Raw genomic sequence first — 24158 nt, forward strand, 5'->3', positions numbered from 1 at the left:
TTTGGTCACACTTTTGGCTACATGTGTAATATCAGCGGCTAAAGTGTTTGTGTGGCAGAGTTGTATTGACTGCTCATTGGAAAGCTCATAGAGGTGTATTACGCCAGCCCTGTCTACATCATTAGTGAAGTCAATTGAAATGTCAAGATCATCTGCCGTCATAGCAGTTTTGTCATAGACCAACCGTGACCAGTAGTGGCCCCTTTTTGCTTTGTTTCCAGAATGACAAATGCTTGCCCTCAGCTTGCACTTACATGTAGTGTCCTTCACAGGAACCTCAATGAAGTCAGATGGAGTCACCAGAGTTCTGCTTACGGAGGAATCTGTGTGTACTCGATTCACATAAAGAGCCAGCATAGCAGGAGAGCTGTCCCAAACAGTTTGTCTGACACAGTTCAAACCACATGTGCTGCACCTGTGTGTACTTTCCCCCTCTGTGATTTTTAATCTTTAAGATTTTTTAATCTTTATTCAAAATCGGAGCGTTTTCATTGTGTTCTGAATGGGAGCGGACAGCTATAAAATTCCTGCTCACTTGACACTGTACATACATGTCCAAAACAGAAAAATTGACACCCATCCAGCCTCAAGATGACTTCGCTATGATAGCTGGGATATGTCTCTACATGGATCAAGTGAGTTTGCCCTGGAACAATTGACTTTAGATTTTTAATCTTTATTCGAAATCGGAGCGTTTTCATTGTGTTCTGAATGGGAGCGGACAGCTATAAAATTCCTGCTCACTTGACACTGTACATACATGTCCAAAACAGAAAAATTGACACCCATCCAGCCTCAAGATGACTTCGCTATGATAGCTGGGCTATGTCTCTACATGGATCAAGTGAGTTTGCCCTGGAACAATTGACTTTAGATTTTTAATCTTTATTCAAAATCGGAGCGTTTTCATTGTGTTCTGAATGGGAGCGGACAGCTATAAAATTCCTGCTCACTTGACACTGTACATACATGTCCAAAACAGAAAAATTGACACCCATCCAGCCTCAAGATGACTTCGCTATGATAGCTGGGCTATGTCTCTACATGGATCAAGTGAGTTTGCCCTGGAACAATTGACTTTAGATTTTTAATCTTTATTCAAAATCGGAGCGTTTTCATTGTGTTCTGAATGGGAGCGGACAGCTATAAAATTCCTGCTCACTTGACACTGTACATACATGTCCAAAACAGAAAAATTGACACCCATCCAGCCTCAAGATGATTTCGCTATGATAGCTGGGCTATGTCTCTACATGGATCAAGTGAGTTTGCCCTGGAACAATTGACTTTAGATTTTTAATCTTTATTCGAAATCGGAGCGTTTTCATTGTGTTCTGAATGGGAGCGGACAGCTATAAAATTCCTGCTCACTTGACACTGTACATACATGTCCAAAACAGAAAAATTGACACCCATCCAGCCTCAAGATGACTTCCTTATGATAGCTGGGCTATGTCTCTACATGGATCAAGTGAGTTTGCCCTGGAACAATTGACTTTAGATTTTTAATCTTTATTCAAAATCGGAGCGTTTTCATTGTGTTCTGAATGGGAGCGGACAGCTATAAAATTCCTGCTCACTTGACACTGTACATACATGTCCAAAACAGAAAAATTGACACCCATCCAGCCTCAAGATGACTTCGCTATGATAGCTGGGCTATGTCTCTACATGGATCAAGTGAGTTTGCCCTGGAACAATTGACTTTAGATTTTTAATCTTTATTCGAAATCGGAGCGTTTTCATTGTGTTCTGAATGGGAGCGGACAGCTATAAAATTCCTGCTCACTTGACACTGTACATACATGTCCAAAACAGAAAAATTGACACCCATCCAGCCTCAAGATGACTTCCTTATGATAGCTGGGCTATGTCTCTACATGGATCAAGTGAGTTTGCCCTGGAACAATTGACTTTAGATTTTTAATCTTTATTCAAAATCGGAGCGTTTTCATTGTGTTCTGAATGGGAGCGGACAGCTATAAAATTCCTGCTCACTTGACACTGTACATACATGTCCAAAACAGAAAAATTGACACCCATCCAGCCTCAAGATGACTTCGCTATGATAGCTGGGCTATGTCTCTACATGGATCAAGTGAGTTTGCCCTGGAACAATTGACTTTAGATTTTTAATCTTTATTCAAAATCGGAGCGTTTTCATTGTGTTCTGAATGGGAGCGGACAGCTATAAAATTCCTGCTCACTTGACACTGTACATACATGTCCAAAACAGAAAAATTGACACCCATCCAGCCTCAAGATGACTTCGCTATGATAGCTGGGCTATGTCTCTACATGGATCAAGTGAGTTTGCCCTGGAACAATTGACTTTAGATTTTTAATCTTTATTCAAAATCGGAGCGTTTTCATTGTGTTCTGAATGGGAGCGGACAGCTATAAAATTCCTGCTCACTTGACACTGTACATACATGTCCAAAACAGAAAAATTGACACCCATCCAGCCTCAAGATGACTTCGCTATGATAGCTGGGCTATGTCTCTACATGGATCAAGTGAGTTTGCCCTGGAACAATTGACTTTAGATTTTTAATCTTTATTCAAAATCGGAGCGTTTTCATTGTGTTCTGAATGGGAGCGGACAGCTATAAAATTCCTGCTCACTTGACACTGTACATACATGTCCAAAACAGAAAAACTGACACCCATCCAGCCTCAAGATGACTTCGCTATGATAGCTGGGCTATGTCTCTACATGGATCAAGTGAGTTTGCCCTGGAACAATTGACTTTAGATTTTTAATCTTTATTCAAAATCGGAGCGTTTTCATTGTGTTCTGACTGATTGGAGCAAGCTTAATATAATAATATAGAAGTAGTTAGTACTACAATACCAAAGGATATATAGATCTAAATGGAATATAACCTTTTCCATGTGTATTGTTATTCAATTTGTGTGATATCACTTAAATTTGTGTATTTTATCGAGTTTGAATGATCGCTTTTATTCTGAAAAATCCTGACCGGAAGTAAGAAATTCCTGCTCAGAAATTCCTGCTCATTTGACACTGGCCTTCTCCTCGCCTTCCATCCATCCGCGCAAGGCGGCAGCTGTGTTGATCGATCGCAAGCATGGCTGCTGATATGAGACTACCAGTTATTCGGAATTCCGTGTCGTTACCGTCTGCGTTTGGCCGAAAAGATCGAAAGGATCTGGTCGTCCCGGGTGATGTGATCACCTCAGACACAGGGTTCATGAGGTGAGGACCGCCTGGCATGGTGCTCCACTGATAAGCTAAGCCAGGGATGTAGGGGGGTAAACACACAAACTTCCTTATTAGGGCTGGCACGAATCTCTCATATAAATGTGTAGTGGGCAATATCTGATGTAGGTTAAAAGACTTTAAGAGATGTTTTTCTTACGATGATAACCGACTGTTAACCCAGGTTTTTTGAATGGCCACATCACTGGTTGGCTGCATCACTCGTCATCACCGTTACTATAACAACTGTTTGTCTCCAGGGGTCATGGCACCTACCTGGACGAAGAGAAGCTGACAGCTTCAGTTGCTGGAGAGGTGGAGAGAGTCGACAAACTGATCTGTGTCAAACCACTTAAGACCCGGTGAGTCAATGAATGCCTGACATTGTATTCATAGACATGAACACAAACAGCGTACACTTGTGCATCATTCACTGGTATATTAACCTGTCATGTCTAGCGCTGCTTATTAGATGTCTGCACCACCTTCCAATACATTTACATAGTACTGATATTTTGCATTAAGCTGTATAAAATGTCATCATTTGTGTCGCATGCCTCTGCTTGAAATTGCAGGTTCAACGGAGAGGTGGGAGATGTGGTGGTTGGCCGGATCACAGAGGTTTGCTATTGCCATGTCTCCTCTCATATTAGCCCCAATGTGACCCTACTACTGTACTCTGTATACTGTATACACTCGTGCAGTATTAGGGCCACACTCAGCTCCATAAGGCAAAAGGGCTGTTCAAAACGCTTTCCTACCCGTCTCCGACGTCCGATTGCAGATCTGAAGATATGATAGTCCTCCTACGGAAGCCAGTAATTTAGCTGGTGCCGTTAAAATGATACTGCTGCGTGAAACAACTGTTTAAAAGCAGTCTTTCCACAGCCTGTGCCGTATTTAGGAGAGGAGAAGCTTCCTAGTGCCGACAGGAACCTTGGGAGTTTGAGTATTTCATGACATGTTTTGCTTCCCAGGTGCGCTGGATTTGATGATTTGACCACTGAGCCGCCGTCTCCGCGTGACTGCATGTGTTTGCTCGCCGCGTGCAATCGGTGCACCATGATAGTGAGATCAAACACACCCTGGTGTAAATTCAGCACAGGCTGTGGAAAGACTGCTTTTAAAAGGTTGTTTCACGCAGCAGTATCATTTTAACAGCACCGGCTAAATCACTGGCTTCCGTAGGAGGACTAACATATCTTCAGATCTGCAATCGGACGTCTGAGACGGGTAGGAGAGCGTTTTGAACAGGCGTTCCCCCATATTGCCTGAATGTGACCCTAATACTGCACCCTAATAGTGCACGAGTATATGGAGTACAGTAGTAGGGTCACTTTGGGGCTACTCTCATATCTGTGATGTCTTGACATTTAAGGGATAAAACTATCTACTGGTAGTTATGACAAGGGAACATAGTTCTGTGAAAACAATTCAAAGCTGTTAAACATGGACATTAGGCCAGTACGAATTTGTGAATGTGTGTTTTTGTGATGTGTACAGGTTCAGCAGAAACGGTGGAAGTTGGAGACCAACTCACGGCTGGACTCTGTTCTCCTGCTGTCATCTGTCAATCTACCCGGAGGAGAGCTGGTGAGTTAGTGAAACATTAGTCTCTGCCCAGACTCAAATATTACGTTGAATCGCTGCGCTCCGCATGCTACATAAGTGAGTCTGTGCCACTTCACAGCCACTACTGATTTTTGAAGGCGGGTTGAAATTGAATGAGTGACAGGTCGTAGCACCGATGAGAGAGCGGTTCGAAAAAAGGGGGTGCGCCTCCCATGTCGTCTGATCACAAACTTGTTGCTGATTGGGGAAGGCTGAATCCACCACTGGCCAATCACTGGCCAAGTGAACGGTTCCCTCCCATAACCAGCCGGCTGGGGGGAAAGCATCCCAGACCCAGAGGGAGCTCATGGGTCTCATGGGTCTGGTGTTGAGACTAGTGAAACATATACTCTCTGACACATTGTACATGTGATGCAAAAGGGAAAAATTGTTTTCTTTGTTGGTTTAGGCCTAGCAATCAACAGTGCTATCCTGAATTAGCCTGGGTAAACCCAGCCTCCACGTGACCTGCTCTCAGACCTGCTCTCAGTCACTACTTAGAGCAGGTCACGTGGAGGCTGGGTTTACCCAGGCTAATCCTGAATTTTGTGTGTGTGTGTGCGTGCGCGCGTGTGCGCGCGTGTGTGTGTCTGTCTTTTTTATTCCGTCTTTTATTTCTCTTTTTTTTTAGAGGAGAAGATCAGCAGAAGACGAGCTGACCATGAGGGGGTACCTTCACGAGGGTGATCTCATCAGTGTACGCACAATTTACCAAATCTATTTTTCCGACGGTAATCGGCTCCTCCTCCATCTTCTCATTTCTCTCTTTTGTCTGTGTCTCCTTTCAGGCAGAGGTGCAGTCTGTGTTTGCAGACGGAGCCTTGTCGCTTCACACTCGTAGTTTAAAGTATGGAAAGGTAGGTTTTGGCAATATACCCTGTGGAATATGTCAAATACACATTTGACAATACACTCAACTCATCATGGTTCAGTTGGCTTCCCGATACATTTTCGAGGTTCAATACAGTCACAGTATTTAGAATTAAAACTTTCGACCAAACTACATTTGTGTGGTGGCCTGCAGAAACCTTAAAGCCATTTTCCCCCTCACAATTCCCACCATGTGAAGGGTTTTTTCAGACCACCACACATTTATTTTTGAGAATTAAATGTATGAAATAATGTTTTCAACAATGTATTTCTTTTGTAAACACTAAATTGTTCAGCATACATTACACGATTAACTTAGCTGAATGTATTTATTTAGGTGTTGTCTTTTGTACATTTCATTCATCGCTACATAGGAGAAGGATAAACGAGCATGTCAACTAGGGCTGTGAATCTTCACTGGCCTCACGATTTGATTCCATTACGATTCATCTGTCAACGATTCGATTAGATTCCACAATGCATCACGATGCATCTCAATACAGCTCAATGTATCACAGCTCCAAGTATCAAATCCTCACTTTTCTGTATTATTATTGCACATGGCTACTTTTTCATCATTTAATACAAGCAGTCAGATAAATATCAAGTCCCTTTTTTATTTAGAAAGTGCTTTAAAATCTGAATGTCAACAGAGATTTTAACATAAATGATTCAACGATTCATCTGTCAACGATTTGATCCGATTCGATTCACACGTCCGCATCGCGATGCATCGATTATACGATTCATTTTGACACCCCTAATGTCAACCTGTGTTTGACAATGATCTTAGGTCATTATCACATCATCAGGCTGCTGTATCATCACATTTTTACACTGCAAAATATGTAGTTTCATGAAAATTGATCATAGCTTACACCAGAATTATTGGGTCACTATAAAATAAGTGACTATTCATCATGTTTTAATGACGGGCGCGTCATTTGACCTAACACAATCCTGTCTGTACATTCTGTGACCACCAGCTGGGCCAAGGGGTGCTGGTGCAGCTGTCGCCCTCTCTGGTCAAGAGGCAGAAGACCCATTTCCACAACCTGCCCTGTGGCGCGTCCATCATCCTGGGCAACAACGGCTATGTGTGGCTGTATCCCACGCCGGAACACCACGAGGAGGAGGCGGGGGGCTTCTACACCAGCCTGGAGGTGGGATCAGGACCCCTAAATAGCAACATTTAATACTTTCATTAGTCTACTCTTGAGGACGGACAAAAGTTGTTACCAAGCGCGACAGGCATTGTTTTCACCGTGTGTGTGTGTGTGTGTGTGTGTCTGTCTGTCTGTCTGTCTGTCTGTCTGTCTTGTCTGTCTTACCACAGAAGCGGTTCTGAGTACTTTGCCAGGTGTTTATATGTCTGTCTTGTCTGTCTGTGGACAAAATTAATTTGCGGACGCAATAGTGTCAAAACCATGCAAGATGCAGTCACAAACCTTTACAGGTGTGTAGTTAGTTGCCATCAAAATGAAGGCCGAGTTCGAAAATGGTTGTGATCCGAGCAAGGCAAAGCCCCCCCACATTGCCCCCCCCCCCCACACACACACACACACACACACTTACGCCCCCCTGGCCCACATTCGTTTGAAGTCAAGGGGGTCACATGGCTGGTGTGATCCCATTGCAATATGGCCTCTAGTTCTGGATGTATTAGTCGCTGGCAAGCAAGAAACACTTACATTAACATTCACATTATAACATGAGAACTTATGCTGCGTTCAATTGGGCTCGCGTTTACCGTGGACACGACATAAATGCACTTGAAGGGCGCCCTCATGTGGTGTTCACGACTTGGTGCGTGGAATCTTTCTGAAAGCGTCGACCTCACGACTTGTGGCATCGTGCCTGTGACGTTTCACAAAATGGCGGACGCATTGGACAATTAAATATATTGACATTTTAGCTGTAGTCCAGATGTCCATAGTTCATAGTCATTTTATAATATGTCTGAGGAACATGTTGATGTTCTCAACAGTCTCATCTTGTTTTCCTCTGTCATTATGCCTTTGCATTTCCTGCATTAACCTCACTAGCTAGTGGTAGCTAGCTACACTGTTAGCCTCGTGGCTTCTAGTCAACTGTGCATGTTCACGACGTGAGCACTTGAATCAGCCAAGCATTATCGTGTGCACAACCTCCCGTCTCGTATTCACAGTAAACACGAGTCTAATTGAACGAAGCATTATAGTCTACTAGTTTGGAGGTGAAAATAGAATCCTAGTCAAGATTCAAGATGATTTGAATAGCCGTAGTGAGTAAACAGGATGTTACAAACGAGGAATTTGTCTTTGTGCAGTTAAATATGCAGCGGAGCAATCGCAGCACTAGCAAAAATAATTGCACATTGTGATCGACATGATGTTTTAGGACTTAACCTTGTGCTCTGTTTTTAGAGACGTTTACAATGTCAACAATGTGCAAAGATGAGACATTTGGTTTGCATCTATTTATTCTACTTTCTGTTCTACTTTCTCTCTACACTTTATGTCTGCATTTTTTTAGAGCTCCAACGATTAATCGATTAGTCGACCGACAGAAAATTAATCGACAACTATTTTGATAATCGATTAATCGTTATGACTACAATTTTAAGAGAAAAGGTCAAAATTCCAGCTTCTTAAATGTGAATATTGTCTGGTTTCTTTACTCCTGTATGACAGTAAACTGATATTATCTTTGAGTTGAGGACAAAACAAGACATTTGAGGGCGTCATCTTGGGCTTTGGGAAACACTGATCGTCATTTGCTACCATTTTCGGACATTTTATAGACCAAACAAATAATCGATTAATCGAGAAAATAATCGACAGATTAATTGATTATGAAAATAATCGTTAGTTGCAGCCCTACATTTTTTCTGTTTTCTTTCCCTCAGCCTGTCTCCCTGTCAGATCGAGAGGTGATTTCACGGTTGAGGAACTGCCTGCTAGCCTTGGCTGCTCACAAGGTCCTGCTTTACGACACTAGTGTTCTCTACTGCTACGAGTTCTCACAGCCCCACCAGGTAAGCTCCTGCTTTACGACACATGTTCTCACAGCCCCACCAGGTAAGCTCCTGCTTTACGACACATGTTCTCACAGCCCCACCAGGTAAGCTCCTGCTTTACGACACTAGTGTTCTCTACTGCTACGGGTTCTCACAGCCCCACCAGGTAAGCTCCTGCTTTACGACACTAGTGTTCTCTACTGCTACGAGTTCTCACAGCCCCACCAGGTAAGCTCCTGCTTTACAACACCAGTGTTCTCTACTGCTACGAGTTCTCACAGCCACACCAGGTAAGGCAGCACACAGGTAGGATCCGATGTGAGTCCAGAACACTTCACTTAATCCAGTTTGAGAGAGCATGTGGACCTTTTTCAGATTAAACAACTGGAGGTTTAAAATTAGACTCATCCTTTCACACAAAGATTGGTAAACTTTATCTATTTCCTACTATGACTTCTCTATGATCGATGTCCTACTATGCCTTCTCTATGCCATGTGTGCTCATATTGTGAGTATTTGTATGCTGGGTGTTGTGACACCAAATGTGAAGGTAATGCTAGAAGAAAGAAAGAAAGAAAGAAAGAAAGAGAAATCCTCCTCAATGTACCTTTCCTCTCACTCCCATACAGTATAGCTGTATTCATATGCCGTATAGGCATTTCTGTGAAGTAATGAGCCCTCTGGTGGCCATATTAGAAGTCTACTGATCTTGGGCTACAGTTGAGAACGGCAAAATGATTTTCTCGATTGTTGAGAAATGGTTGTTAAACAATTGTTAGTTAGCTAGCTTATCAGTTACTATCTCCATGTTGCTGTTATTGATATTACCCTAATACTGTTAATACACCTACTTTTCACCATAACACCACCAAACATCAGTTGGTTAGTACCTAGTTTTGGCTAGTTGTTAATGTTAAAATGTGTTACTTTGCAATGTGGTTTTCTCATAAGACCAGTGAAGGCCTCTGAATAAAATTCTTTGGAAGGCTTACTATCATGTGCTGTCTGATTTCCTTAGCAAGGCTGTACAGTAGTTGATTGACAACTTAAATGTTGAATAGGCACATATGGGGCATTTCAGCAAGCATTATGGATGCAAGTTGATAGGGTGTTGATATTAAGCTGTTTCTATGCAGTATAATCGCCAGTAAATTCTCGGTTTATAACAGAACAATTTATAGGGGTGGAAATAAATAAATGTACATGATTCTTCCAGTTTACTTTTTTGTCAAATGAGTTTTATTTGATAAATGAAGTCCTCTGTATGTACTGTAAATATGGTCCATACATAAGATGTTTATAGTGTCTAAAACTATGATTTTTCAGCGTCATCCTTCATTCTAAAACTGTGTGTTTGTACGCGGCCTCTACAGGTCAAGGACATCTTGAAACCAGAAGTGATGGAGGAGATCGTCATGTTAACGCAACAGAAGCTGATGGAGCACGAAGGTTAGACAGCGTGAATCCTCCCTCCTCATCGTGCCTCTCCTGCATTCCAAGTCGAGGACCCGAGATAACCAGCAGCGGTGCCACCGATCGTCCTCTCTTCTCCCAGTCTAATGGGCAACTCGACCAGAAGAAAACATGGCCGTTCGGAGTTAAACCAAACCATATATCAAGATCAGACTACTTTAACGAGAACACCTCCGCCAAGGCCAATACTCCAGTCTCCTGTGAGTCGGATCAGAACCCTTTTTTTTTTTAGACGTGCATTTACACCACACGTTTTAAAATAACAGTAAAGACGTCAAAACTATGAAATAACACACATGGAATTATGCAGTGACCAAAAAAAAGTGTTAAACAAATCAAAACTCTTATATTTTAGATTCTTTAAAGCAGAGGTTCTCAAATGTTTTTCAGCCAAGGACCCCTTACAAGATAGAAAATATACCGGGGACCCCCTCATTCTGATTTGTGATTTTGGGCTAAGCTTAATTGTTTCCACGGTAACATGCTTGACTTGTCCCCGGACCCCCATTTGAGAACCACTGAAGGTCCCGTCTTGTGTAAAACCTTGCATCTTTGGTCCCCAGATAAAGCCACACCAACCATGTATGGAAAAAGGCACCTCCAAACGAGCTGTTTTGACTTCTGTGATTTTGTGACATCACAACATAACAATTATTTAATTTGCCCGCTTACAGTGCCACCCCGTCAACTGAATGTGGAAGAGCCAAACCTTGTTGTCTGTAGTAGCATAGCGGTGCAGAATGGACAAATTTACAGAAAACAATCCAACTACTACATACAGTATATCATCTTATCAAAACAGTGCATAGTTAATGAGGGGAGCGACAGAGCACATAGAGAAGTCCCCCAGAGGCTGGATTGTAGTTTTTTTTGTGTGCAACAGAATTCATAACCTTATTTTTTATTGGTGCAATAACAACAAAAATACAGGACAATTGGGCAGTGTTAAAACATAAACATTAGGGGATTAAGACAACTGTACAACAGTTTACATTGAGTTGGGAGGTTTGAGTTTAGCTAGTCTGCAATGTAACATGTATGATAGGTGAGATGACAACGGGGTCTGATCAGAACCCTAACCCTGACCCACCCTCATCCCCCCAGCCACTTGCCCTTCCCACCTCTCGAACCCCGACTCTCTCTACGGCCTTCCTGTCCCTAGCTACAAGCTGAATCTGATCGGATCTGCTCCAAAATGTAATGGGTTCTTCCTTGGCCCATGCCAAGTTTCATGTAAATTGGCCGAGTAGTTTTTCCGTAATCCTGCTAAGAAACAAACAAATAAAAATACTATGGCATTCAAAAATGATCAGTGCAACTGTCCTTTCGTTTTATTGGTGAACAATTTCAGAGAGGTATATTGGAATACATTGTTGATCATGTAATGTACAAATAACTTGTATGCAATAAATATTCTACAATTTTCAGTAACTCACTGCTGCTGTGTCAAGCTTTGTTGAATAGTGTACAGTAACATGTTTATCCGTTTACTGCTATGTGTCATATGGCTGTCATTTTGTCTTTACCCTAATGAAAACATATTCACAGGAGTTATAAGTTTCACATGCAGTCATTTCCATAAGCAATAACTCCTACTGATTATAAATGAAAATGCATATTGCTATACACTCTCAAAGTATTCCTTTAATACTTTTCTGATCAAATTCCCATTCCTCAGACTAGTTATACTTTTTTTTAAATATAAAAATATATTTATTGCTGGACAGGAGTTACTGTCACACTGGAGTTAATATTGGCAACTACACAATGTGGTAAATCAAAAAGATGCAAGCATTAATTTTTCAGAAAACCATTAATTTAACCTTGTAAGTACAATCACTCACATAATACTAACAGAGTAGGTTTTTGTAATATGTATAATCTACATAGACTTGTTTTTCCCAAACGTGTTCCATCCATCCCATCCCAGAGGAGATGCAGTGCAGAAGGTGTCTTCATCATAAACTCAGCTCTGGTCGTACTTAACCTCGCGTCACCAGGCTCTTCAGGTCGTACTAGCCCACGCACGCACAGTGACGTCACAACGTAGCCCCACCCACATATTTCAGTAAACCACCTTGCGTATGGAAGTATGGCGGCCTCGGCGGCGACAACTACTCGGCCAAAGTTTATTGCCCAGATTTTCACGTGAGAACAATGAATAATACGTCCGCGAACCGGAGGGACGGCAGCGAACAGTTTGTCGGTCGCAAACGCGGGGAAGGTTTTGCAGAAGCGGCGTGACAGCAGCAGCGCCGCGGTGGACTGCACTTTCCCCCCCGTGATTGAAGCGCCTCGCTCCGGGTACCACGGGGAAGAAACTCCGCAAGACGGAAAAGAGTGGACGCGGAAGTTTGGGAACCAATTGAACACCCTGGGTTTGGTTTGGATGGACCCGGGCGGCTGGCAAAGCTTCACCGCGGCTGCCAGCTGATATTTCGGTGGAAACGTTAAAGTAACTCGGTCGCGGCGGCTATGTGTTTTATCAGTGAGCGAGCACCAGCCAACTGTTGACTGTTCGATGTGCATTTCAAGGGTCTCGCGCTGCGGCTGCAGCTACATACCAGCAGCTAACGTTAGCCTCCTTCAGCGTTAGCTTTAGGTAGCAGCAGGCTAACCAGCATGATAAACCTCTCTATGGCCTCGTAAGTTTCCTCTTCACACCTGTGGTTCACTATATCATTTAGGGACTAGTCCCTCTGAAGCCTGTCATTTTAGTTGCTGTGTGTGTGTGTGTGTGTGTGTGTGTGTGTGTGTTTTCTACATTACCCTTTGCCTCGAATTAAGTTGGTCAGCAAAGATAAATGTAGGTTTTAATGTTGGTGCTCTCTGCAGTTCACTGCAATTTGCATTTCGTAGTCTGTTCCCTCACGATCTTATTTGCTCAATGCAACTCATGAAACACTTTTTTTTGGTCGGATGTATACAGTATTTGAGTCTAGAACCTGCAGTTCCCTGAGTTGTTTGACCAAGTATTATGCTGCCATTAACCTGTCAGATAAAGACTTTTCATGGTGATGAGAAAGGAAAGTGAGTGTTCAATGGGCACACATCCCAGGTACCATAACAGAGAGTGAAAGGCATGTATCCACAGAAGGTAACATTGCCACAGCCATGATAGGTCTGTTGAAGTAGAGAAGTTGTCACAGAAGCTTACTAACTTCCTGATATTTTTTTAATGTACCGTAATTTGCTGAGATCAGTTGTAGGTTATTTGGTTAGATGATGGTTTTGAGTCCCCTATTCTGTCGCCGTGTTATTGACTTATCCCTAACAATGACATGTCAGTTTCACGCCTAAATCAAGTTCATTTGTGCCATTTGAAGGATTCTGAATGCATTTTTTGTTTTGAACATATCACTCCTTTAGGACATCATCATTGGTGAATCTGGATTCTTCCCCCCCTCCACCCCCAGACTCCATGCCTTTCTTTGACCTCTGAATCACTCCGGGGTCCATTGATGCATGAGAAACAGAGACATATCGGAGTAATAAGGACCTGCAGTGTTGTTGACCCTCCTCGCCCACACTCCAGGAGCGGGCGGACTGAGCCAGGGAACGGGGGGCTCCTCGTCGTCCCGATCCCCTCCCTGCCTGGGGGGCCACCGGTGGGACGGTGAGCAAGTGAGTCCAGCTTGGAGAGAGCCGGCTGCGGCCTGGCACCCTGCCCTTATGGGGCAGCAGCCGGGGAAGTTTGTCGGGGACCAGAGGAGACCCAGTCTGCCGGCCTTCATCAAGGGTGGGAGGAGAGAGTCGTCACGCCATGGGAGCCAGCACTGTAATGTTTTTGCTGTGCACGGTAAGAACGTTTACCTTCTACACTATAGGGGTTCACTAGTGTGTTTCTGGTTGCATCAGACCCATTCGTTTTGCTTAGCAGTTCAAGGTGTGTTTACACCAGAGATGCTCACAAGTCATTTTTTACAAGTCCAATTCATGGAGTCTTTGGTCACAGGTCCAAGTCAAGTCTCAAGTCTTTGAGGGGCAAGTCCAAGTCAAGTGAGTCCCAAGTCCCTATGGATGAGCGTTCTATCATCTGCTGCATGCTTAGAACACTGCATAGCTAAAACTAAGGAATTCAAAGCATGTACTGTATTATCCTCACTCCTTATCTATTAGAATACAGTATCAGCAATGATTAGAGATTACATTAGTAGATATTTCCTTAATGTTAATGCACCAAAAAAATAAAATAAAGATTGTTCACAAGTCCCAAACCTTCAAGTCCAAGTCAAGTCTCAAGTCTCAAGTCACTGTGTGTGTGACTTAATTGCGACTCAAGTCCAAGTCCAAGTCCCCATCTCTGGTTTAACACCCCCGCTTGCCTTTAGTAAATGACAAATAATATAGGCGAGAGAACAGTGGACCACTACTTTTAGGGTAAAAGGTGTGGATCATGAATGTTACAATACCAAAACCTCCAAGAATCAAGAATAAAAAAACAAATGAAGAAAAATAATGTGCGTGCAGAGAACTCAAATGTCCGGACAGACGGGACAGTACCTGCACAACTAGCTGTCAGCAAGAATGCGGCTTGCAGGCAGGATAACAGAGTTGTACACAGTCACACATAACCTGTCGAATCAGAATCAGAATCACTTTTATTGCCACAGTATGCAAGTTACATACGAGGAATTTGTCTTAGTGTCTGTATGCGGCGTAGCGGTCAGGTCAATATACAGAGATAAGAAGTAGGAAAGCTCAATAAAGACAGTCACAACGTTGCAAGTGCAATCAAATCGAGTAAATATGTATACAATATGTACATGAGTGGAGGAGTGTTCTGTGGATAATAAATATGAATTTATGTTGAATTTACATGAGATTTACAGACTAAGTTAAATAGGCGTTAAATAGGCAGTGAATTTACAGTCGGAGTTAAATATGAGTTTACATTGAATGTACATGAATAACCTGTTGAAGAGAGAAGTGTTCACTGTAAACTAGACTTTTGTGCTGCTGTGTGAAAAGGAACAAACAAATCATTCTCGAGCTCAAAACATACCGAGTCGGCAAATCAAACCTCCCACTCCGAGTTTCCCATCAAAGCTCATTGAACGAGTCCGACAGCAACTCACTCACACACACACACACACACACACACACACACACACACACACACACACACACACACACACTCACTCACTCACTCACACACACACACACACACACACACACTCACTCACTCACTCACTCACTCACTCACTCACTCACTCACAACCAAACACTGATCAAGCTAAGGTCCCTCAAACCTACCTACGCACCGAGACAAATATCTTCTGCAAATTGATCAAAGTACAGACGACAGTGAGCCACAGAATCACTGTCAATGATTGTCAATGTAAACATTGACAATGAGCCTAATTGTGTTTTGGTCCAAATCAAATCAGTCCATTGCATCATCACACCTTCACAAGCAAAGACATCTCACTTTGAAGCCCGCTCTGAGGAAGTGCTGCATTACTGAACAAGTTGTTCAGGTTCCAGTTTCACCACCTAACCCGTAGATGCTAGATGCTGCTTGTTTTGGACAACCTGCAAAAATATCGCACTGTGCCTGTGGTATTTTATGGCAAAATAAACAATACTTCTTTGTAAGGACAGTACCCCCCCCCCCCCCCCCCCCCCCTCCCTAAAAACGAAACAATTGAGTTGGTGTGGTAAACTTTTCTGTCTTCTTGTATTGAGAGGTACTGTGTAGTATTAAGACGTACTGTGTAGTACTGAGAGGTACTGTCTGTGTAGTATCGAGGGGTACTACTGTGTACTTTTTTGCTTCAGAGCACTGCCATTGTTTTGGGACATGGCAGTGGTATCGAACGTTGGAGATGCTGCTTGTCTCGGGCAGCCTGCAAATACTAATACCCCGCTCAAGACAACTCGGACCACCGGAAAAAATAGGTTCCGACCTGTAAAAAGTGAATTGAACGGTCGTCCAGGCCGGAATTACAGCTCGGAAATTCGGGTATCATTCAGAGCTCCGCTTTGTCCGAGTTGACGTCATATCCACACATCTCATCCAAAATGTTGCATTACCGCCTCCACTTCCCAGAACCCTCCTTGGTTTTTCCCAGTGTTTTCCCTCCGACAGGGACGTGCAGCGTGAACGCAAATATGATGCCGGGCGGAGTTTCCGAGATGAAACCTCCGGCGGTCATGAATGCGGTCGAATGTTGTCATGAATGCGGTATTAGCCCCAGAATGTGACCCTGCTACTGTACTCCGTATATTATAATATACTCGTGCAGCAGTCAGGGTCACACAGCCTTCTCATAGGCAATAAGGGGGAAAGGCTGTTCAAAACGCTCTCTTACCCGTCTCCGACGTCCGATTGCAGATCCGAAGATATGATAGTCCTCCTACGGAAGCCAGTGATTTAGCCGGTGCTGTTAAAATGATACTGCTGCGTGAAACAACCCTTTTAAAAGCAGTCTTTCACACAGCCTGTGCTGAATTTACAGCAGGGTGTGTTTGATCTCACTATCATGGTGCACCGCTTGCACGCGGCGAGCAAACAACACATGCAGTCACACGGAGACGGCAGCTCAGTCAGTGATCAACGCAAATCCAGCGCACCTGGGAAGCAAAACATGTCATGAAATACTCAAACTCCCAAGGTTCCTGTCGGCACTAGGAAGCTTTTCCTCTCCTAAATATACGCCACAGGGTGGCCCTTAACTCATTCACTGCCAATATCTGACTGCCATTTTTGGCACAGGCCAAGTATTTCCATAATGTTTGGTCATCTTTCAAGACCCACAGTAAATTCTGTACTAGGACTACAGTGATGTCCAATACCTCGAAATGAAGATCTAAGTCTCTACTTTCACCCCCAAAAAGAAAGTTAGCTTTTAGCATGTTCTGTACTCTACTTATAACCCTTTTTATACACCCCATGTTCACCAAAAAAGCCTGTCTGGGAAGAGAAAAGGGAGAAAAAAGCATTTTTGTAAAAGGGCACAATCTCAGGCATAACTCACTCTCAATTCTTTTATTTTGAACTGTATTGACATCAGACATGTAAATATTATTCGTTAGGACACAAATGACAAAAAAAAAAAAATATATATATATATACACACATGAAGTGCTTTTTTTTTTACATTCAACAATACAGTTTACTCGGTGTGAGTGTGCAGACAGACAGACAGACAGACAGACAGACACACCGACAGACAGACAGACAGACAGACAGACAGACACACACACACACACACACACACACACACACACACACACACGATCCCCCTTTTAGATTTCTAACCCAACATAGGATAAGCAATAACCACGCCCTGTGGCGCTGGGATTGGCCAGGAGCAACACTGGAGGGCGAGCAGCCCAGCGATTTCATGAACCAACTGAAGAGCTCTTGAGAAGGACAGCGGGCTGCTGTGAGTGCCTTCTGCCCGCTGCTGCCTAGCTGTTCCTGTGTTTATTTTGATTTGTTCTGGTACACCGCCCTCTTCCATGTCTCCCTGTCATATCTATGATCGTTCCCGTTTTCCCCTCGGCTATTCAACACGTCCTCACCGCCCTCGCAAACTGATCGATCATTTCCTCATTCCTCCGATGATCAAACACATCTCTTGATTACTTTCTCCCGTTTTCTCCTGGCTGGCACTGGCACAGAGGAAGGCGACTCCAGCTCGGCGTTTCAATTGCGTTTCTCCTGTCTGCACAAGGAAGCGTTCTCTGCTTTCCCTCTTGCTCAATTTCAAAACAACAGCTGCGGTATGTGTTTGATCGCGTGCTGTCGGCTACCCTTTGAAGGCAGGGACCTGTGTCTGTGTGACAGGCTGGGCAAGTGTTTGCTGCAGGCGCTGCACCAATAAAAACAAAAACACGTCAAACACGTCCTTGGCGGGGAAGGCCATTGCTGATAACACGTCAAAGACGTCATTGGCGGTGAATGAGTTAACATCTTTATTCTCATGTTAGTGTGGCGTAATCTGACAGAAGGATTTGTGAAAGTTTGACACAAAGCACCAATGAGGCAGGCAGGACATCAATGGAAAGTATCGGTGAGGTAAGCTATTGATATCCGTGGCAGATTATGATTTTTAAATGGTATAAATTCAGGATGAGTAATAGATCAGTTAAGTCAGGGGTGCCCACACTTTTTCAGCTTGGGAGCTACTTTTAAAATGACCAAGTCAAAGTGATCTACCAAACATATTTATTTATATATACACTGAGTATACAGTGGAAAACAGTGGAAACAGTGGAAAAACAGTGGAAACAGTGGGGAAAAAGAAAAAAAAAATCCCCCCCACCCCAATGCCATGCGATCGACCACACTACCTTCGCGATCGACCGGTCGATCGCGATTGACGTATTGGGCACCCCTGAGTTAAGTGATGTAGTTGGATTGTTTGTCTGTTTGATGAGATAACTTGCCGCCTTGAACCGGATGCATGCTATCGAACCAAATAACTGATAAGTTGAACAAATGTGTCCTCCGTGTCACGACTGTGATTGCCTTGGCAGGAATACGTTCCACTGTTGCATAACACCACAGGGGACAGACAGGACAGGACAGGGAAGGTCAGAACAACAGAATGAAATGTTTTGCCGGTAAATGGATTGAATTTGGCGAAGAGTCAGGTCAGTGATATGGCGTGCCATATCCCCATCCTCCCTCCTGTGATGAGTGGGTTAGGCTGTGAGAGGGGTGAGTCACACAGTGCACGAGGAGGGCAGCAATATCAGCACTATTTTTTACACCCATGTTGTCTTTCTCCCTCGTGAGCCCCACCAGCTAGTTAGCACCTAGCGTGCTACTAGGCTAGCCAGCGCCATGCTGCTGCTTCTCACCAGGCAGGTTTAGTCCTCTGCATGCATGCAGCTAGCTGCCTGGGAGGGAGACGCAGGCAGTGAAGGAAGGCAAGCAAAGACCTGTCTCTCTCTGCTCTTGGCACCTCTGTGTAGTACGACAGCAGGGAGGTATGATCTCACTGGATAGCTAGCACACATTACTAATGGAGTCAGTCAGGCAGTGGATTTCTGACACTGCAAGTCAGCTATTACTCAGTCAGTCCCTCCAGATTTTGAGGTGAAATTGTGGGAACTGGCAAAAATTCACAAGTTGAGCAACCTGTTTTGCCATTTTTGCAGAGAAATCTCATGAATTTTGAAAAATTGCAAGCCCCCGCAAATATTGTGGAGATTGGTTGAATTTCCATTAATCATTGTGAGATCTGATGACATCACTTTTGGATAGGCATTGTGACATCATCAGTGATGTCACAATGCAATCATAAGAGGAGGTGATGCAGGGGCAGGCGACGGAGCAAGTGAGCCCGCCCAGCGGTCGAGCTGCAGGTTGGGCGAGGCCGAGCTGCAGGCCGTGGCGAGCGACTAGGAATCAGGCGCGCGTAGCATGCGAGAGATGCCTAGTCAATAAAACTAACCCTAATTCCAACCCTCTGTACCAAACAAGCGTGTTCCCTCACATCTGGAGAATATGATTTGTAGGCTGGGGAATGTCTGGATCACCACAACGCTTCATTTTGGTATGTTGTGACACATTTGACCTTAATTAAAAAGTTGCAGCTGCTCCTGCGATTTGGATGTTGCACTTGGCCATATATATTGCTATTTCAACATCGATTCGATTAGGCTAATTGTGGTGCAGCCCTAGTTGACGATGGGAATCACAGCTGATTACAAGCTGTGATGATAGGTTCTATCAGGCCTAAAAATGGATCTATCTGAGCGAACACTGGAAGCATAATGAATTCATTATTAGCCACCCTAATTTCTTATTATACATAATATTTAGTTGTAGTGTCACTTGTGGTGACCCCCCCCCCCCCCCTTCCTGCTGTAGTGTGAACTAGGGATGTCAATTTTCGGTTAATTTCACTTTCGATTAACCGACGCTAATAATCGATTAACCTATCGGTTAATTCATAATTTTTTAATATAATTTTTTTTTTTTTTTTTTTTTTTTTTTGTCTATTTACTCAATGAACTCATGCCCAAACAAGGCGTGTCTATTTAGATGCTGAAATGTTAATGCTTTTTGTGTTAGAATTTCTAACACAAAAAGCATTAACAAGCATTAACAAAAAGCATCAACATTTCAACACAAATTATTTTTGTGTTAGAATTTCTAACACAAAAAGCATTAACATTTCAGCATCTAAATAGACACGCCTTGTTTGGGCATGAGCTCATTGAGTAAATAGACCAACAAAAAAAAAAAAAAAAAAAAAAGATTTTTTTTTTTTTTTTTTTAATATTAACTGATAGACCGACAGCAATAACCGAACAACGACGTTAGCGACGGTTAATCGATTAACGGTTAACCGTTGACATCCCTAGTGTGAACCTAACTAGTATGCTGTGCCAGTCTCGCCTGTCTGGAATGTTTTTGACAGGCCCCAGGAAATGAAAGTCCTGTGTGTAAATGTATTGAATGCAGGCATGATGCCCCTCATTTGTTTTCCTGACGTTCCCTGCAAAAGGCGCTGACACAGGAAATAGGAAAGCGGAGCGGGATTTGGAGGTTGGAGAGGGCACAAAGGAAAGAGGAACTCTCTATTTACGGCCTCGTGCCTACGACCAAATCACAGTCGTCACTCACGGTCTTACAGTCCAACAGCGTGCAACGCGTGTCTGTCTTGAGAGACTAGTTCACATGCAAACCTGTTTAATTAATCAATGATGCAAGCTAGGACATTTCTGGGGTGTTTGGGGTAATTATATTAACATCTCAAATGTTGATGTACTTAAAATGCTACACATGATATATTCCATGATATTCAAATTTTTTGGAAAGGATCTGTATATCAAAAACACAGAGAAAAAACACACAAAGGTAGGTGTCGGTTAGACAAATATAAATATAGTATAGGACGAATCAGCGTGACGTTACTGCCACCCAGAAATGTGGAACCCCACAGCAGTTAACTAGTATGAGTCGTTCCAAACAAACATTAATATCTCAAAAACTAGACATCACATCACTTATATTTTGACATTCTGAGTGAGAGCAGAAGTAGCTCAAGAGTTTCATGTAAATATAGGCATGTCGTGTTAAAGTTGTGTGAACTGTCGCAGTTTTTAAAAAGTGAACGGGGTCAGCCGGCTAGAGTCAGACGCTCAAGCTTACGCTCCATAGGGCTCCATTGCCGTTGCCACCCAGTGACGCAGTTTGTTTACCAAAATGCTGCTCGGCTGATCCTTCGTATATATGCATACTATAAATATATAATTCAGTACATACTTAAAAAAAACAATATATACATATTTTACACAACTATTAGTAACTGTCCACTGTGGATATAATATAATTATTACTACTATTACAAAGTCCAAGTGTGCGATGTGGACAAAAAGTGTGGTGTGTTGTGTTGTCTTATGATTATAAGCATTCTTCACCTAATTTACATAGTGCCAGACATCACCGTATTGCACATACATTATGTGAGAATTGTGAGCAAAGCGACAAGTAAGCTAGATGTAACTTCTTATGTGCATTCATGGAGTTCGTTCCATCTCTAGGTTGAATCGCATTTTTGATGTGATTGGTTGCGGTCTGATGGGCATTGTTGTCAGAAGTTCCCCTTTTTTACCACAAGGGTAAAAAAAATGGGAACAGTGCCAACCCATAGTCACCACTTTGGTTACAGACAAACTAGGTACATCTGGAAAAGTAGTTGCTTGTTTATGTTTCATCATGAGGGGCACAACGGAGAAGTTTTCATCACAGCAAAATGTATTTATCCCCCTGGTGATGCCTGTGGGTCGTCTGACAAAGCCTCAGGCATGCAAGGGTCTGCAAGGAGCATTTTAACATGAGGATGAAGCAAGATGGCACCCCACTCTTCCTAGCATGCACAATTAAAAACATATACCGGTAGATCCTTTCCAAAAAATTAGAATATCATAGAAAAGTTAGTTTTTCTCCATAATTCCTTTCAAAAAGTGAAACTTTCATAGATTATAGATTCATTACACACAAAGTGAAATATTTCTAGCCTTTATTTGTTTAATTATGCCTCCGCCGGCGAAGCCAGGCCGAAGGCATTATGGATCCGGGTTGTCCGTCCGTACGGCCGTCCGTACGGATGTCCGTCCGTACGGATGTTTGTTAACGCCATATCTGAGGAACGCCTTGACGGAATTTCATCAGATTCGCCTTAAACATTCACTTAGGCTCAAGGATGATCTGATTAGATTTTGGTGGTCAAAGGTCAAAGGTCAAGGTCACTGTGACCTCTCGAACGCCATTTTCAAGCTTGTTAACGCGATATCTGAGGAACGCCTGGACGGAATTTCATCAGATTCGCCTTAATCATTCACTTAGGCTCAAGGATGATCTGATTAGATTTTGGTGGTCAAAGGTCAAAGGTCAAGGTCACTGTGACCTCTCGAACGCCATTTTCAAGCTTGTTAACGTGATATCTGAGGAACGCCTGGACGGAATTTCATCAGATTCGCCTTAAACATTCACTTAGGCTCAAGGATGATCTGATTAGATTTTGGTGGTCAAAGGTCAAAGGTCAAGGTCACTGTGACCTCTCGAACGCCATTTTCAAGCTTGTTAACGCGATATCTGAGGAACGCCTGGACGGAATTTCATCAGATTCGCCTTAAACATTCACTTAGGCTCAAGGATGAACTGATTCCATTTTGGTTATCAAAGGTCAAGGTCACAGTGACCTAACAAATGCCATTTTCAAGCTCGGTAACGCCATATCTCAGTAACACCTTGACTAAATTTCTTCACATTTGGCTCAAATATCCAATTCTGCAAAGAAACGCCTTGATGCAATTTCTTCCAATTTGGCTCCAACATCCACTTGGACTCAAGAATTAACTAATGGCGGAGGCTTAAGTCCGCGTTGCGGTCGTTCTAGTTTTTCATAATTTTGGCCTACAGCTCCAGAAAACCCCCAAAACAGTATTTCAAGAAATTATTATAGTGTGAAGAAAATCAGCAGTTACGTCTCAGTTATGACTGACTCCAGCCTCAGTCCACTCCCTCTGAATCTCCGGCAAATTTTTGAATCGTCTTTGCTCGACAATCCGCTGAAGCCCACGGTCATCCGTTATTTCCATGATATTCTAATTTTTTGGAAAGGATCTGATGATACTATCTAGGCTGATCATGATACCAGTCCCCATATAGATTAGACCATTTAAACTCGACAACATAAACATTCTAAATTGACCCGCAGCTTACTTCCTGTAGCAGTGTTTTCTGCTACAATAACTGACATGACATAAAGTAGGTTCCAAACTGTTCGCTGTCAAAACAATTCTGTGAAAACCACCAATAGGATTTTTTAAATTGTCGTCGAGGATACACAGAAAAAAGGGCTTATTTGTTATTGTGGTCCTCTTTCCCACTAAACATGGCTGATTGAATAAGAAAGTGTCAAGCAAGAAAGACGTCTTGCTGAGGGAAAAGAATGAAGTAAAACAATCAGGGAAAACAAAGAAAAGTAAATCATGCCTGCATTTAGAAATCTACCAGTTATTTAAAAGACATTCCTTGAGATTTAATTTCAAACACGGAAGGTATGGAAACACCACAAACGTGGTCCGTCACAAACGACAGACGAATACAGACTGAAATTCAAACATGCTCACAAATGCGTTAAACTTTTCCAGCCTAACCTTACAAATGTAAAGGCAGTTGGTTGAACTGCTTTCTTGTGTCAGCTGTTGAGTTGGTGCAGTATTAGGCCCCCCTTCTGGTGTGGATTCCAGGAAATGCAGCCGGTGTTAAGAATATCTAGAACTGAGGTCAGACTGTTAGTCACAGCTGGGTTATCAGAGAGGTCACAACAACTGCTGCACGCGTCTATGGGAGGTGGATGTTGCAGGACCTAGTACAACAACTCTTATAAAAAAATTGGTTATCAGTTCAAATTAGGGATGCACGATATATCGGCAATCATATCGGTATTGGCAGATGTTAGTCATTTTTTAACATATCGGCATCGGTCCGATGTTGCAATGTTATTAATA

At 43.0% G+C, this 24158-nt stretch overlaps 2 protein-coding genes across 3 annotated transcripts in view; both read left to right on the forward strand.

Annotated features, from left to right (window-relative positions):
* Positions 1 to 3087: 3087 nt before the first annotated feature.
* exosc2 (exosome component 2) lies at positions 3088 to 11559 on the forward strand. Its single transcript, XM_083657482.1, has 9 exons — positions 3088 to 3220; positions 3484 to 3585; positions 3799 to 3844; positions 4727 to 4816; positions 5466 to 5531; positions 5623 to 5691; positions 6691 to 6867; positions 8592 to 8720; positions 10076 to 11559. The coding sequence occupies exons 1-9, from the start codon at positions 3093 to 3095 to the stop codon at positions 10154 to 10156; spliced, it is 888 nt and encodes a 295-aa protein (XP_083513608.1). The 5' UTR covers positions 3088 to 3092; the 3' UTR covers positions 10157 to 11559.
* Positions 11560 to 12272: 713 nt separating this feature from the next.
* The window catches only part of abl1 (c-abl oncogene 1, non-receptor tyrosine kinase), a 61019-nt gene continuing 49133 nt past the window's right edge, over positions 12273 to 24158 (forward strand). For both annotated transcript variants that reach the window (XM_083657701.1, XM_083657702.1), the window contains exons 1-2: positions 12273 to 12820; positions 13545 to 13974. In XM_083657701.1, coding sequence (XP_083513827.1) covers positions 13848 to 13974 — 127 coding nt within the window. In that variant the 5' untranslated portion in view covers positions 12273 to 12820; positions 13545 to 13847. The remainder of the gene's footprint in view (positions 12821 to 13544; positions 13975 to 24158) is intronic.

This window comes from Poromitra crassiceps, assembly GCF_964638095.1.
Source record: "Poromitra crassiceps genome assembly, chromosome: 21".
Taxonomy (NCBI): domain Eukaryota; kingdom Metazoa; phylum Chordata; class Actinopteri; order Beryciformes; family Melamphaidae; genus Poromitra; species Poromitra crassiceps.

What these genes read in the sequence shown, in the direction of transcription:
- exosc2 (XM_083657482.1), top strand. Translation starts at nt 3,093, where the DNA reads ATGGCTGCTGATATGAGACTACCAGTTATTCGGAATTCCGTGTCGTTA. An exon ending in TCAGACACAGGGTTCATGAG is followed by an intron (nt 3,221 to 3,483) that starts GTGAGGACCGCC and finishes GTTTGTCTCCAG; the next exon opens with GGGTCATGGCACCTACCTGG. An exon ending in GCTTCTACACCAGCCTGGAG is followed by an intron (nt 6,868 to 8,591) that starts GTGGGATCAGGA and finishes TCTTTCCCTCAG; the next exon opens with CCTGTCTCCCTGTCAGATCG.